This window comes from Mycteria americana, chromosome 4 (genome assembly GCF_035582795.1).
Source record: "Mycteria americana isolate JAX WOST 10 ecotype Jacksonville Zoo and Gardens chromosome 4, USCA_MyAme_1.0, whole genome shotgun sequence".
In the NCBI taxonomy this organism is placed as follows: domain Eukaryota; kingdom Metazoa; phylum Chordata; class Aves; order Ciconiiformes; family Ciconiidae; genus Mycteria; species Mycteria americana.
Window position 1 is genome coordinate 43,890,892 of NC_134368.1, and position 12,889 is coordinate 43,903,780.

General features: G+C 36.1%; 1 protein-coding gene across 4 annotated transcripts in view; it reads left to right on the forward strand.

Annotated features, from left to right (window-relative positions):
* Window positions 1-12,889, forward strand: part of NEK1 (NIMA related kinase 1) — a 50,187-nt gene that overhangs the window by 20,679 nt on the left and 16,619 nt on the right. For 3 of the 4 annotated variants that reach the window (XR_012775523.1, XM_075500324.1, XM_075500322.1), the window contains exons 16-20: window positions 2,338-2,516; window positions 2,599-2,730; window positions 6,103-6,205; window positions 9,231-9,314; window positions 9,900-9,983. Coding sequence is in view for 3 of the 4 variants with exons in the window: in XM_075500324.1 (XP_075356439.1) it covers window positions 2,338-2,516; window positions 2,599-2,730; window positions 6,103-6,205; window positions 9,231-9,314; window positions 9,900-9,983 (582 nt within the window). In the remaining variant the exon portion in view is untranslated. Of the gene's footprint in view, window positions 1-2,337; window positions 2,517-2,598; window positions 2,731-6,102; window positions 6,206-8,252; window positions 9,373-9,899; window positions 9,984-12,889 lie in introns of those variants that run through there. The other variant, XM_075500323.1, reaches the window with a different exon arrangement.

Here is a 12,889-nt window from a genome sequence, read left to right on the forward strand (position 1 = left end):
TCTATCTGTCAATCAAAAATGGATTGAAACACAGCTATTTGTTGTGGTGGTAGTGAGTCTTACAAAAATACTTAGCCTAAACATGTTTAGTAGGGGTTTTGTAAACAAGCTCTGACTGAGCAGTAGAGTCAAAATGAATAGAGGTTTTATTTTCTGTTACTTCTACAAGAATATGAGGAATACACTAGCACTTGACCAGGTTTCAGTAGCTGCTTATTAAATATATTATTTCAAAATAGACATCATCTTTGGATGTGCACCACATCATATAAGTAAAGCTTAGATATAAAGGCAAACTTAAGCATACCAGACTTTAAAAACTACCAGGTGCTGATTTAATGGAAAAAAAATCAAAAAACATCCTTTGGTTCCTATGCTATCCTTCTCTCTCTCTCAAGATGAAACTAGCAGGCACCAATACAAGCTTCCATACAACACAATTATCTCAGCATCATCACGTTTGGATGAGAGCTACATATGTTCCTGAAAACAATCATGTTTCTGATTAACTTTAGGAGTTTTATTGCAAGGTCCTTAGACGCTGCAAATGTATAAAGTGTTCTGTTGTAGCTACAGCTGCATCATTATCAGTATTCTCAGTCATCTAGGGAAACTGAGGTTCAGTGGCTTTGTATGTTTTCACTAAGTGTCACTGGTGTAAAATGTCATGGCATTTCAAATTTATTGAAATTCTCTAAAATTCTCCAAATTGGATAGTTTAGTATAAATCTTACTGCAGGCTGCTAGGTTATCATCACTCCAGGTTTCCATATACTATTATAGTATTTTTGACTTAATTATCCTTTTCCTTTCTCCAACATGAAAACAGTGTATCTAGCAACTCCCTGACGATGCTATCGAATAGCACTGTTCAAGCTTTCCAATAATGCAAGCAATATAGCCTCTTATGAAGGCATAGCAGGGTCATGCACTGCATAATTTTCTCCTCCTGTTGTCTTTTTGGGTTGGTTGCTGGCACCTGTTTCTGACGGAAAGTAGGGAAAGAGGTGGCAAGGATTTGGCTTTGGGTTTGTGGTTCTAGCAGGGGCTATAACTGTTCTGCAGACTGTTGATGAGCACCTGTTTCATACTATTTGCCTAGAGATTGATCATACTGTTTCTTTAGATAATCCTTTTGAAAACTGAGCTCTCATAATGATAGGTGAAACCTTGAATAGTGTCTAAAGCAAGACTTTTCCTTCTATTTGTAGAAACTATAGTCTTGTGTAATAAGTTGTCTTTATTCAGACGAACAGCATACCTGCATAGTTATTTGAATGCCTGGATAAATTTTTCAGTTAGTATTCTATCATATGGATTATGGGGAGGTATTGATGGGTGTTGAGCAACTGAAACTCAGAATGTGAGCTAAATTCCATTGTCAAATATAATCTGTTCAAGAACTTCTAAGTAGACAATCTTAAAGCTGTCACATCTGCACTCACCTATTTGAATTTATTTAAAATACTTAAGACCACTCTGGAAGGAACATTGACACTATTGTTAAAACAAATTCCATAGATTCACTACGATGGGCTATTTGACTGCTTCCCCCAGGTGTAAAGGGAACATTTTTATGCATGTGCTGACAACCTTAACTTTGTTTTGCCAGTTTCACATTTTCTGCATCCATCCTTGGCTACTACTGTACACAGCTGCTTGCAACATTTTTTTTTATTATTATTTTCACATGAAGGTTCTGTAGGAATTCTAATTCTTTGAGAATGACAGAGATAATTTGCATAAAGCAGAGCTTGTGGTTGATGTTCCCCTGATCTGAGTTTTAGTAGGGAAGCATCTCAAATCTGGTGATGAAACCAAATTCTAGGTTGGTAACAATGGGGATTCTCAGATGAATCTACACTTAACACCATTCAGCAACCTTAGAAGCGTGCTTAACTGTTTCCAGCCTCATGAAAAAGTGAGTGTTTGGCTACAAATCACCCATTAGTACTTCAGTTAGTATTGTATCGCTTTTAGCTTTTGTGCTAAAGCTTTGATTTTTGCCATTTAAGAACATCTCTCTCCAATTACACATCAGTGGATTTCAGTAACTTCAATAACTTCCAAAATGTGTGACAGATTTCGCTTGTATAACTAGACTATTATCAGAGGGAGGTAAAATGCTGTGTTATTTTGGAGTGCTAACAAAAATAAGTTTTTAGTTTATCTATCTTGTAGTTCATTAAAATAGGGGCATGCCAGGAATAAAACTAGGACCAATTCAGAATTGTTGCAGAACATATTAATGCTTTTATTCTGCTGAAGAGGTGAAAATTGGAAGGGCTTGTTAAAACCAGTGTTTGAGATTTCCACCCTACCCCTTTTGATTTCCAGGCACCATATTATGGCGGTGGAGGTGGTGTTGGTCCTTTTCCTGTGTCTTCCAGAGGACAATATGAACACTATCATGCTATTTTTGACCAGATGCAACAGCAAAAGGAAAACATTAGAGTAGCTGAAGAGAGGGAAGCCAAATTGAGGGCGAAAGTACAAGGCCGAGAAGTTGTTGAAAGGTATGGCTACCTTCCGTTAGAAGTTGCATGTGGTCTGCTTTAGATGAAAGTAATGAAAGTTACTGTACATATTTATCTACAGAGGAATTTCACCTGGAATACGTCCAGGAGTTCCTAAGGGGTCTGCAGGTCATCACCATTTACCTGATGCTGGTGCAGTTAGGAAAAAAATGAAAAGATTGAAGGAGGTGTCTAAACAAGCCAGTGCAAACAGGTTGGACTATGATAATCCATAAATCTGTCCCTACATGTTAGATTCTTGTTCTGTGTCTTGTTTCATTTAGTAGTTGGACATGGCTCAAAATCGCTTTTATCCATTGGTACTGTGCTGTCTGTTTTGTGTATTAGTCCCTTGCAGACCACAATTCTTTGAGAACCAATGGAAACCTTGGCTTTCCCAATAGTGGAAAAAATGGATTACTAAGAACTGTAACGAAACTAGATTTCAGCCAAAATTCTTGGCTTAATGCGGTTGCAGATAACATTATAAGCCTCCTCCTTTGCTTTTTTCATAGTTCTGCTCTTTGTGTTACCTGCCAAGATGCTTCCTTCTCCTGTCATCTCATTTTGACTGCCCTCTCTACATCTAAGTGTTTGACTCTCTAGCATAGGAGAGTGTCTAGAATGCTCCCAGAATTGTTATCCCCTGTTTATTGATCAGTGGAAAACTTCTAGGAGCTTTCTTCGTTAAGATGCACATGCCAGGTGTTATAATGGTGTGCAACTTCTAATTTGGTGATGCTTATTCTTTGCAATCACTATAAACTGAGTATTTTATATATAAAAGGATTGTAAACAAGTATTTATTTTTTAAAAATTATTTCACTCTTTCAAGTAGCTTCTTCAAAACTACTTTGCTCTCCTTCAGATCTGTTAATATTGCCCAAAGAGCTGTGTCCACACTTGTGAGCAGTAAATGGGAAAATATATTTTTTTCTAGAAGTTTAATACATGAGCATCACTAATTTTCCTAGAGGGACAAATTTTCTCATGCATTATTTAAACTTCTGCAGATCCAATGATGTATCCCATAGAGGAATAAATAAGTGGAGTTAATGTGAGGAAAAGGAAGTGGCCAAAGAAAACTTTTGTTCTTCTAAACTAATTTTATTCAGTTTTATGTTTTAATATAATATATTTTGCCTTTGTAGATTTTTTTCTATTTTAAAATTTGCAGCAATAACTTAACACGTTTAACACTGATGTTACAATTTTGCAAGCTACAAGGTATATTTTATTTTCTTTATAGTAATGTGGGCTGTTGTGAGCTAATTAAAATTCCTCCTGGTACAACCCAGTACTGGAAGGTGTATTCTCCCAGCTGATGTAGATGCATATTTCCATCCTCCTCTATTTATTCTCAATGCTTTGCACAAAGTGCTGCAATCCCCAAATCTTGCCTAGGTTAGGAAACACTGTTTGCCTTGCACATTTGACAATATTAATGATACTTGGCTACACCTGGGTAAACTGCTTTAAATGTGTTAAAATTGAGAGAAACTATTTGCAGTAGAAGGCTGCAAGTTATGAATAATGTGGAGATCATGAAAAGAAACTGATTCAGTATTTCTCAAATACATGAACTTGGAAGCACTCAATGAAAATACTGTGCAGAAGTTTCAAAATAGGTAGAGACTTTTTTTTCTATTTATAAACTGGATTACCTTTAGCCTTAAATTGAGGTGCTGTTTCTTAGCATTTAAAATATGGTAAGTATTTATACTTTATTATCTAGAAGCAATTTTATTATCATAGTTAGCCTAGCAGTATTTCTCCCTGCACTTTATTCTTTCTGCTGGAGGTGAAATATAAAGATAAGTGTTCAGGATGTTTAGCTCAAAGAAAGAATTTAAATAATTGCAACTTTCTTAAAGATAAGTAATTTAGAGCGTATATTAAAGAAGTTGAGAAATCTTCCAGTTGCAATCTTTCTGATTACACTACCACAACTAATGTAAAGCTAAGTATATTCAACATCAACAATCTTCAAAAATTGTCTCTTGGACAGAAATGCAGCCCAGAAGAAATCTAATTGAAATGTTTTAGCAAAATGAGTCACTCAGCTTTAGAGTAGGGAAAACCATTTTCATAAAATTTAGTTGACCAAGTTTTTCCTGTGAATTTGGTTTGAGACAAATAGGTTTTGGGGGGGGGTCTTTTGGTTTGGTGGTGTGGTGGGTTTTTTGGTTTTGTTTTTTTTTGCTTGGGAAGTACCTCTCCTCCAACACTGTAAGCTAAACCTCAGCTGTATGACACAGGTTTGGACAGATTTCACTATCCACCAATTGAGTTCATATGTAATGAACAGTTACAGTAAAAATCTTGTAGTGAGTCAAATATGTATATACAAAGATTATCAAGTGTTTGTTTCTTTACTAGTAACACCTACATGGATCATCTTGCCTTTTCAGAGCAGCTACAGCGTTTGTTTTATTGTGTCAAAGTAGTTTTGTCTCCATCTTTCTCTTAATGAATTGTAGCATATGGAAATATTTCATTTCCTTGTTGCTTGGGGGGGAGGGGAGAGAAAAAAACAAGATGCAAGGATGTTTAATTAGCGTGCTAATTCATTTATGAATTACTAGCAGTAGCTCCTGTATTGCAAAATGATTTTTTTCTTCAATTGTCTCAGCCTGATGGGTTATTGCTATCAGCTTATTCCAGTTTCTTCCTGCCTCTTGCTGGACCCTCAGTATTCCTCAGTCAAATGAGTCTAGGGGAAACTTGGAAAAGGGGATTGCCTTATCATTCTACCATTTGTTAGAATATCTTACACCATTTCTCAGTGGTTTGGGTTGGTTTTTTTTTTAATAGGAAAATTTCCTCTGAGTCCACCTCTAACCAATTTGTCAGAAACTGGTTCCTCTACAAAATAATTGTATGTATGTACTAGGAGACTTGCCAGATGCTCAGTTACTATAACTTGAACATAGCCACCTTGTCTACCCAAGCAGGTACCTGACCTGGGGTGGAACATGTGAAAAAAACATCTTGTTCTGGCTAATTCTAAGGTAGGAAAATTCCTTCACAGTCCCTTCAAAAACAAACAAAAATCCCCCAAGATCCCCCAAAAGGAGTTCCCAGGGCACTCTGAGGATACTAGCACCATACTAATTATCTAAGTGGTAGAAGCTCTTACTCCAAATGTAAGTCAGTCTTGAAAGACTGCTGCAGTATCGACCTTACTGACTGGCTCATGTGAGGAGTTCTTGCTCATCTCGGAAGGGAAACCTTGAAGGAGTCTTCTTTTTCACAAACGATAACAATAATGAAACAAGCTGAGACATTTTCAGAAATAATCGCACTAAGATTGTGTTTTGACATTAATTTTTGTTTTGATGACCAGGATCTGGAAGGACAACGTGGTGTTTTGTTTTTTAAATTGTTCTTTTAACTTAGTTCAGTCTATTTTCCTCCGTTTTGTGGAAGTCTGACTTGTATTTTGGCTGATGAAAGGCATTTTTTGAAGATGCCTTACTCATAGAAAGTTACTTTTTTGTGTGTGTGTCCTAGTTAGAATAAATGGGGGGGGGGGTTGAGTGTCATATTTCAGACTTTCATCTTGCTATGTGTTGCAATTACTCAGGCAAAAAGGATGGATAGCTGCAGATAGAGCAAAGCAAGTTGAAGAATTTTGGCAACGAAAGAGGGAAGCCATGGAAAACAAAGCTCGAGCTGAAGGACACATGGTATGGAATCTGGTCTTCCTATGTATATTACTGTCTTGGCATGCTTTATAAATCTTTGAAGTAGCATCATAACCATGAAATGCTAGCTAAATATTTAAAGAAAAAAAAAAAGAGAATGGGAGGTAGGTGTTTCACATTTTGTTATTGATTTTATTAAAATATAACAGAATTGTGCAGTACATTTCTCATAACTTTAAATTTATTAACAAAGGAGAATATCTTTTTTTGCATGTGTCTAACGATATTGTGAATTTTAGAATATTCATTTACATTTTTTTCTGTTCATAGCTTTAAAGTTTTGGTTAAAATTAAATTTTATCTATTATTCAGTAGCTTGAACCTAAAATGATGTTTGATTAAACTGGTACAGCTAATGATCAGATAAAGTAGTGTGTTTTACAAAAACACATTCTGCTTAATGAGAAGCTATTGTAAGGACATCCATCTTTGTTAAGGTTGATGTTTCTAAAACCTTTACTCTTTAAAGATTAACTAGTGGACACTGTCACAAAATGTTCTTTGTTCTTTATGTTTGCAGTTCTAAATTCAGTATTCCTTTAGGAAGTTTGTTTTGCAGTAAAGAAATCTTCGAAATTACTCATTTGCACTAGGACTTTGTGTGGTTGAACTATGTGTTTTCATAATGTGGAGAGTTTTGCTTTTTGAATGCTTCTCTACGCAGTTCATATACAATGAAGTCATAATATCACTGTCAGCTGCAGAAATTAAACTGACCATGCTGGCATTGAAATGAGATGAGACCAACTGCAGATTTATAGAAACATCTCCCAAGTTATATCTGAATATCAGATCATGATTTATAGCCAGGTCTTTGTTTCAGGGATTATTTCACTTACAGTAAGTAATTCTTAGATACTTTGATTCACTGCTTTGATGGTGAAATATCCTTAGATAAGTATATATGTTTTAAAGCATGAGTCTACCACTTTAAAACTATGGCTCTGTTTTTTAAAACCTGCAAGACCAGTAAATAATTTTGAAAAAATGAACAATTCTTGTTAAGGCTGCCTCTTCTTAGACAAGTCCTTAGTAGTACCTGCTTACATTTTGTTCTTGACTTTGTTGGCATTGATATAAATGTATGAGATCAATTAATGCAAGATACCAAAGTATTCAAGTTGATGTTTCTGAGGTTTCTTTAATGTATTCAACTGAACCCAAATGTTTTATTCTTAGCTGGCTGCCGTAATAAAACAAGGAGGTTGCTTAACAGTTGTGAAAGTAACTTCCAGACATTTAAGACTTAAAATTGGAAGCCAGGGTTCCAAATTCATGTACTATCATTTGCCATTGCTAGCAGAAGTTCTCAGCAGCTTCCTTCTATTTGTGCAGGAAAATAATTTTACTAGCTGGCAGTAGTTCTTGTATAGGGATAGGACTATTGTCCAGACCATGATGATCTGAGAGGAGAAATCAGTAGGAATCATCAAGTAATATGCAGCTCTCTGTTATATAAAGCCTTGTAAGTCAAATGACTCACACTGATTTACCCAGCTTCTGTTAAATATAGTTGCTGTCAATTTTAATTTTCAAGGGACAGTCTAAAGTTTGATTCAGTAGTTGAGTTGATGATACTTTTAGTCATCCCTTCTTTAAGACAGCTGCTGACCTAATTTGCTACTTCACTGTGGCTGTGTGGCATTGCAAAACATTGAGTCCTGGTCTTGGAAAATTTTAATGTAGGCAGATGAGTAAAAGTTAACAATCTACAGAATTAAAATCAGTTCTCAAAATCTTGCTTCCAGTCTCTTTCTTCTTTAAGAGCAGTGATATAAATCTCCATCAGTTTGAAAATACCTAAACTAACTTGAATGCTAGAATGAAGGACAATGAGATGTGACCTCAGTAGTGCCAGTTAGCTGTTGTGAAGCTCAGGAACATGCATTAAAAAGTTAAAAATAAAAACAAATATTTCCTGACAAAGTGAATATGGCAAATATTCCTTTCCATTTTGTATGACTTAATGCTCAAGATGAAAACAGAATTCATGGAGTCCTTATGAATGCATGCTGCTACTTATCCACAGGATGGTTCCTTTAATTTGTTCTCTGATCCCCCAGTCACTAAACCACAGAAGTGCAGAAATGTGCTGTTTCCCCGAGTTACTGATTTTTTGCTCAATCTGAGAGAGTATTTAGCCAGAATATTTGGATTCAGTCCTCCCTATCAAGAACTTAACTGGAGTATTTACTTACCGATGGTTCTCTACACTCAAGCCTGAAAGCCCTGGTATTTTGTAAGGCAGAAGGTCTATGTAACTATCACATGTATGCTTGCTGTCTTTATTGTATGTTGAGTTAACAAATCAAGATATTTTTAACCTGTTTAGCAGAGGCTTATGCTGTATCATGAACAAAATAATTTAAATATTTTGGATTTTAATCCAAGCAGGAAACCTGGAATTAAATGATTCTTGTACTGTTTTGTGTTGGAATTCCTTAAAGGTTGAAATCCTTTTGGTGACAGTCACACTAACCAAGACTATACACTGTGGATGCATATGTATTAGGCATTTAACACAGCTTGTTAGATGTAATATGTATATTTAAGTATTTTATTAGGTTTTTGAGATTGCTACTTGTAGTATGTTTTTTAAAAAAGTAATCATTGTGGAAAAACCTTAATCTGAGAACAGACAAGGTTTTATTTTAGGCTTGGTTCAACAATGGGAGAAATGCCAACTCTGTGCCATGATTTGTATATAATCCAGATGTAGAAAAACTCGTGCCCATCAGAATTTAGGTTTTCTAACATAGCAGGAGAAGATTGGAATTGCAGGGAGAAGGTATCTATTCTTAAAGCTCTAGTCCCTCTCTTTGGCTAGTCAGGATTTTTAGTTACTACTGTCATGTTTCGTGTAAGTGAAAAGGGGTTATCAGTCAGCTTCAGAACAACTGCAGATCATTGATGGATTTGGTTTCTTCTAAGTGAACAGTTATTGGATAAAGCAGGTAATTTTACTGCCCCAGCCACCTTGAATTTGATACCATTAAATGGCAAACAGGGTACACTGCAAAATGTGGCAGATATCTATGGAGGCAGGCCCATTTCTGCAAGAGGAAGGAAATCCAGAAACAAGGAGGAAGAGGTATGCTTGCCGCATGTTTGCCACTTTGCTCATTGCACGAATAGCACTATTTTGACCTTGACTGTGCCTTGTTTCCCTGCATGGTTCATCTGTGTAACAAAATAAAAGGACTTTATAAATTCCTAGGAAATAACTTACTGTATAAAGTTCTGGAGTTTGGGTGTGTGTGTTGCTGGTGGTTTTAGGGGTGGTTTTGGTATTTTTTTTTTAAAAGAATAAAAATAATAGTTGCCTACATCAGTCTGTCTCAGAGAGGTTCTTGAATGCGCATACATATAGATATGACCCTGTATATCTTAATCCTGTTGTGATAAATATAAGCATTCCTAGCCTTCAATGATATAAAATGTAATGATAGCTTAATACTGGGAAAAATACGTTCCAGTTTTCTTTATTTTCATTAGATGAGAGTTTTTCTGGACATTAGTAAATGCTAATATGGTTATAGTAATAGTGTGGGGTTTGGTTTTTTGGGTTTTTTTTTTTCACCCATCTTATTTTTTTGTGGAATCTTATGTCTTTTAAGTTAACCATACTGGAGACAGTTTCAGTATAACCGAAACTTATTTCCTTTCTTTGCCTTAGGAATACTTGGCAAGATTAAGACAGATCCGGCTACAAAACTTTAATGAACGTCAACAGATTAGAGCAAAACTTCGTGGAGAGAAGGTTGGTTTGAAAAATAATCTTAAATACTTACGGAAGTTGGCTGTGGGATGTATTCTTTTATCCCTGAGGGAAGACTTTTCTCATAGCAGTTTTATATACATATATACAAATATACATAGATGTATATTTTTGACATTTAATTCTGTTCCACAGTTAGCGTACTTCTATCTCTTCTTCCAGAATATGCAAAATCTGTGTGTTATTTCAGTGCTGGGGGTGCAGCTTCAGTGCCTGTAAACTAACAATGTTTTCAAACCAAGACAATATAAGGTTACATCTGAATTTGACATGTAAATTTTTCATAAAGCACTAGCACATTTATATTTATTTGCTTTTAGTTATAGGAACTTCTCCAGAATTCACTTTTTGACAATGCTCACACAGAATGCGTATGAGGCAGTTCTTTTCATACATTCTGTAGGTGTGCATTAAAGTTAGAAATTCCTGGCATGAGCTCAATTTAATCAATACACTTTTTTTCAAATATCACTTCTCCAAAATATGTTTATAATACAACAAAACCAAAATAATATGTTCATAAAGTAGATTCAGAATGAACACTTCTTAAGGTGTCAAATGAATAATCCAAGGCACCCTTGGAAGCAATCCATTTCTATATAGTAAATATGATCTGGAGTTTGTTTCCATCTTTTCATTAACCTACTGCGTGATCTTGTACTCCTGTCTGTTCTTCCCCTTCCTGTCCATTGTCTTAATAGAGTGTTTGGGTTTCCTCAAGTGATTACCTGCTTATTTATTCACATTGTACTTTGTGATTTAAAACTAGAGAAAAGTTCCTGCCCCGCCCCTCCCCACACACACACTCTTTAAGCACCCGTATTAAGTGCTTTCATGTATCTTATGTATAGCGAGTGGACATATAACACAAGAGCGTGCCTAGTACCACTTAGTTTCTCTTTGGCCCACCATCCCAGCTAAACAGAGTTCCACATTGCTGTAGGTTTGGGGGGGGAGGGGTGTTAATGCTAAAATATTCTATTTTTTTCCTGTATTAGCGACTTCTTTTGAATTGTTTTCTATATTTTCTTTAACTTTGACTGCATCTCACTGGTGAGATGCAAGAGCACCAAATTCAATCCCTTGATTGAGGTGCAAAACTTCTTTAGTGCATTGAAGAGGAACCCATGCCCCTTTAAATCTAAAATGAATGATCCAGAGCAAAAGTTATGTATGCTTCTATTTGAGGAGACTACGCAAACTTTATAAGATGTGCTAGTGGCATGGAACCAACACGGTTGTTCTCCTAAGTTTGTCATAAGGAGCAAGAGGAAAATCAAGGTCTTGTGAGTCTACAAAGTTACTGTAGAGGCTGGTCAGTGAAGTTTGTCACTAGAGCTGACTCACATAAAATGCTAAGCTGATGCACCATAAGCACATGCTGTCTTAATTGCATTTGGTGCTAGTTTCACTCATAACACTATGTCTCCTCTGCTTTTTTGGACAAGCTTCAAAACTGCTGCGGTGGGACTAGTCACCTCCATACACAGCCCTGTGAAATCTTACTGTGGCTCATGAGTACCCTTAGAATACTGATGACAGTGCTAAAATGTTACCAGTATAGAGCCACTGCTGTACTGCACGGTTTCTTTCAGTTTTTTCCCGGAGTACCTGCAACACTTTCTCTCAAAATTAGGAGCACCCACACTCTACCTGCAGTGTGGTTAACTGCAGAAGTAAAGGTACTCTCCAGAAACCATTTCTCTGGAGGCCAAGGCTGCTTGTGCTAGTAAAGTCAAACAAAAGTACTGTTACTGTGACCATGATGTTAATTCTCTGTCCCAGAAGGTATGCCACCTACAAAGGAATAGAGAGTAGATTAATATCTTTCCAGGAAGTAGGCTTAAACTAATTTTCAGAATTCAGGGACCAAGTTTAACAGTTTGTTTTTCTTGATGACCTGCAGATGTAAACTTTAGCATGGAGGTTCACTTCTAGAGGAAAACCATCTCAGACCAAATCTTGTCATAGATGTGTTTATTTCCTTATATTGCTTAACAATTTTATATCTATCGCTACTGCGTAGTATCCTTTACTGCGTAGTATCCTATTTTATATACAATAGATGAATATATGTATTCATTCCTTTGCCTATGAAAAGTGCCAAATTATTTTTCTGAAGTTTTCTATCTTCAGCATTCTTTTCAGTCATCTTTTTTTCCTGTTAGCTGACTGAAGCCAAGGTGGGCATGACCTTATTTTTTGTATTTTTCACATAAAAGTTTACCTAAAATTCTTGTTTGTGTTTTGCCAAATTATTTCTAATAATACTCTTTTCCTTATAATGCAAGAAGCCTACTAAACAGGCCTTGTAAAGAGTTTATTTTAAATAAAAGGTCTGCACAAGTTGGTCATGAACAATAAAAGGCTCCTGTCAGAACATTTTTGTTTAACTTCGTCAGTCTGCTCTGTAAATAAGAATATGCAGAGCCTGTGGAAAGAAGCAAGAGAGATTGAAAACAGAGATTTCAGAGGTAGACCTTATATATTCTTACTTGTTACCATTTTCCCCCTCACCCATTCCACCTTCCTTGGAGCACATACAGTGGAAGAAACTGGAGTTCCAGAGCTTCAAACCTTTCTTGTATACCTTACCTGCGGAGCATGCAACAGTGATGAGGGGTGGCAGGTGAGATCCCAGCATCGTAGGTCACTTCCCTTGCAACAGTAGGCACATTACTTTCTTCCGGTCTTCTAAAAGCTTCATATCTTTTAAAATAAATAAATAAATAAAACCCACAAACCAAACAAATAAACAAACACCCTACCCCCAAATCTCAAAGATGAAGTTCTGTCCAAGTAGACATTACCTTTGAGTGAGGAGTTACCTAGTGAAATTATGACCAGTGTTAGTCATACAGTCAGTCTAAATGATCCAAGTAGTCACT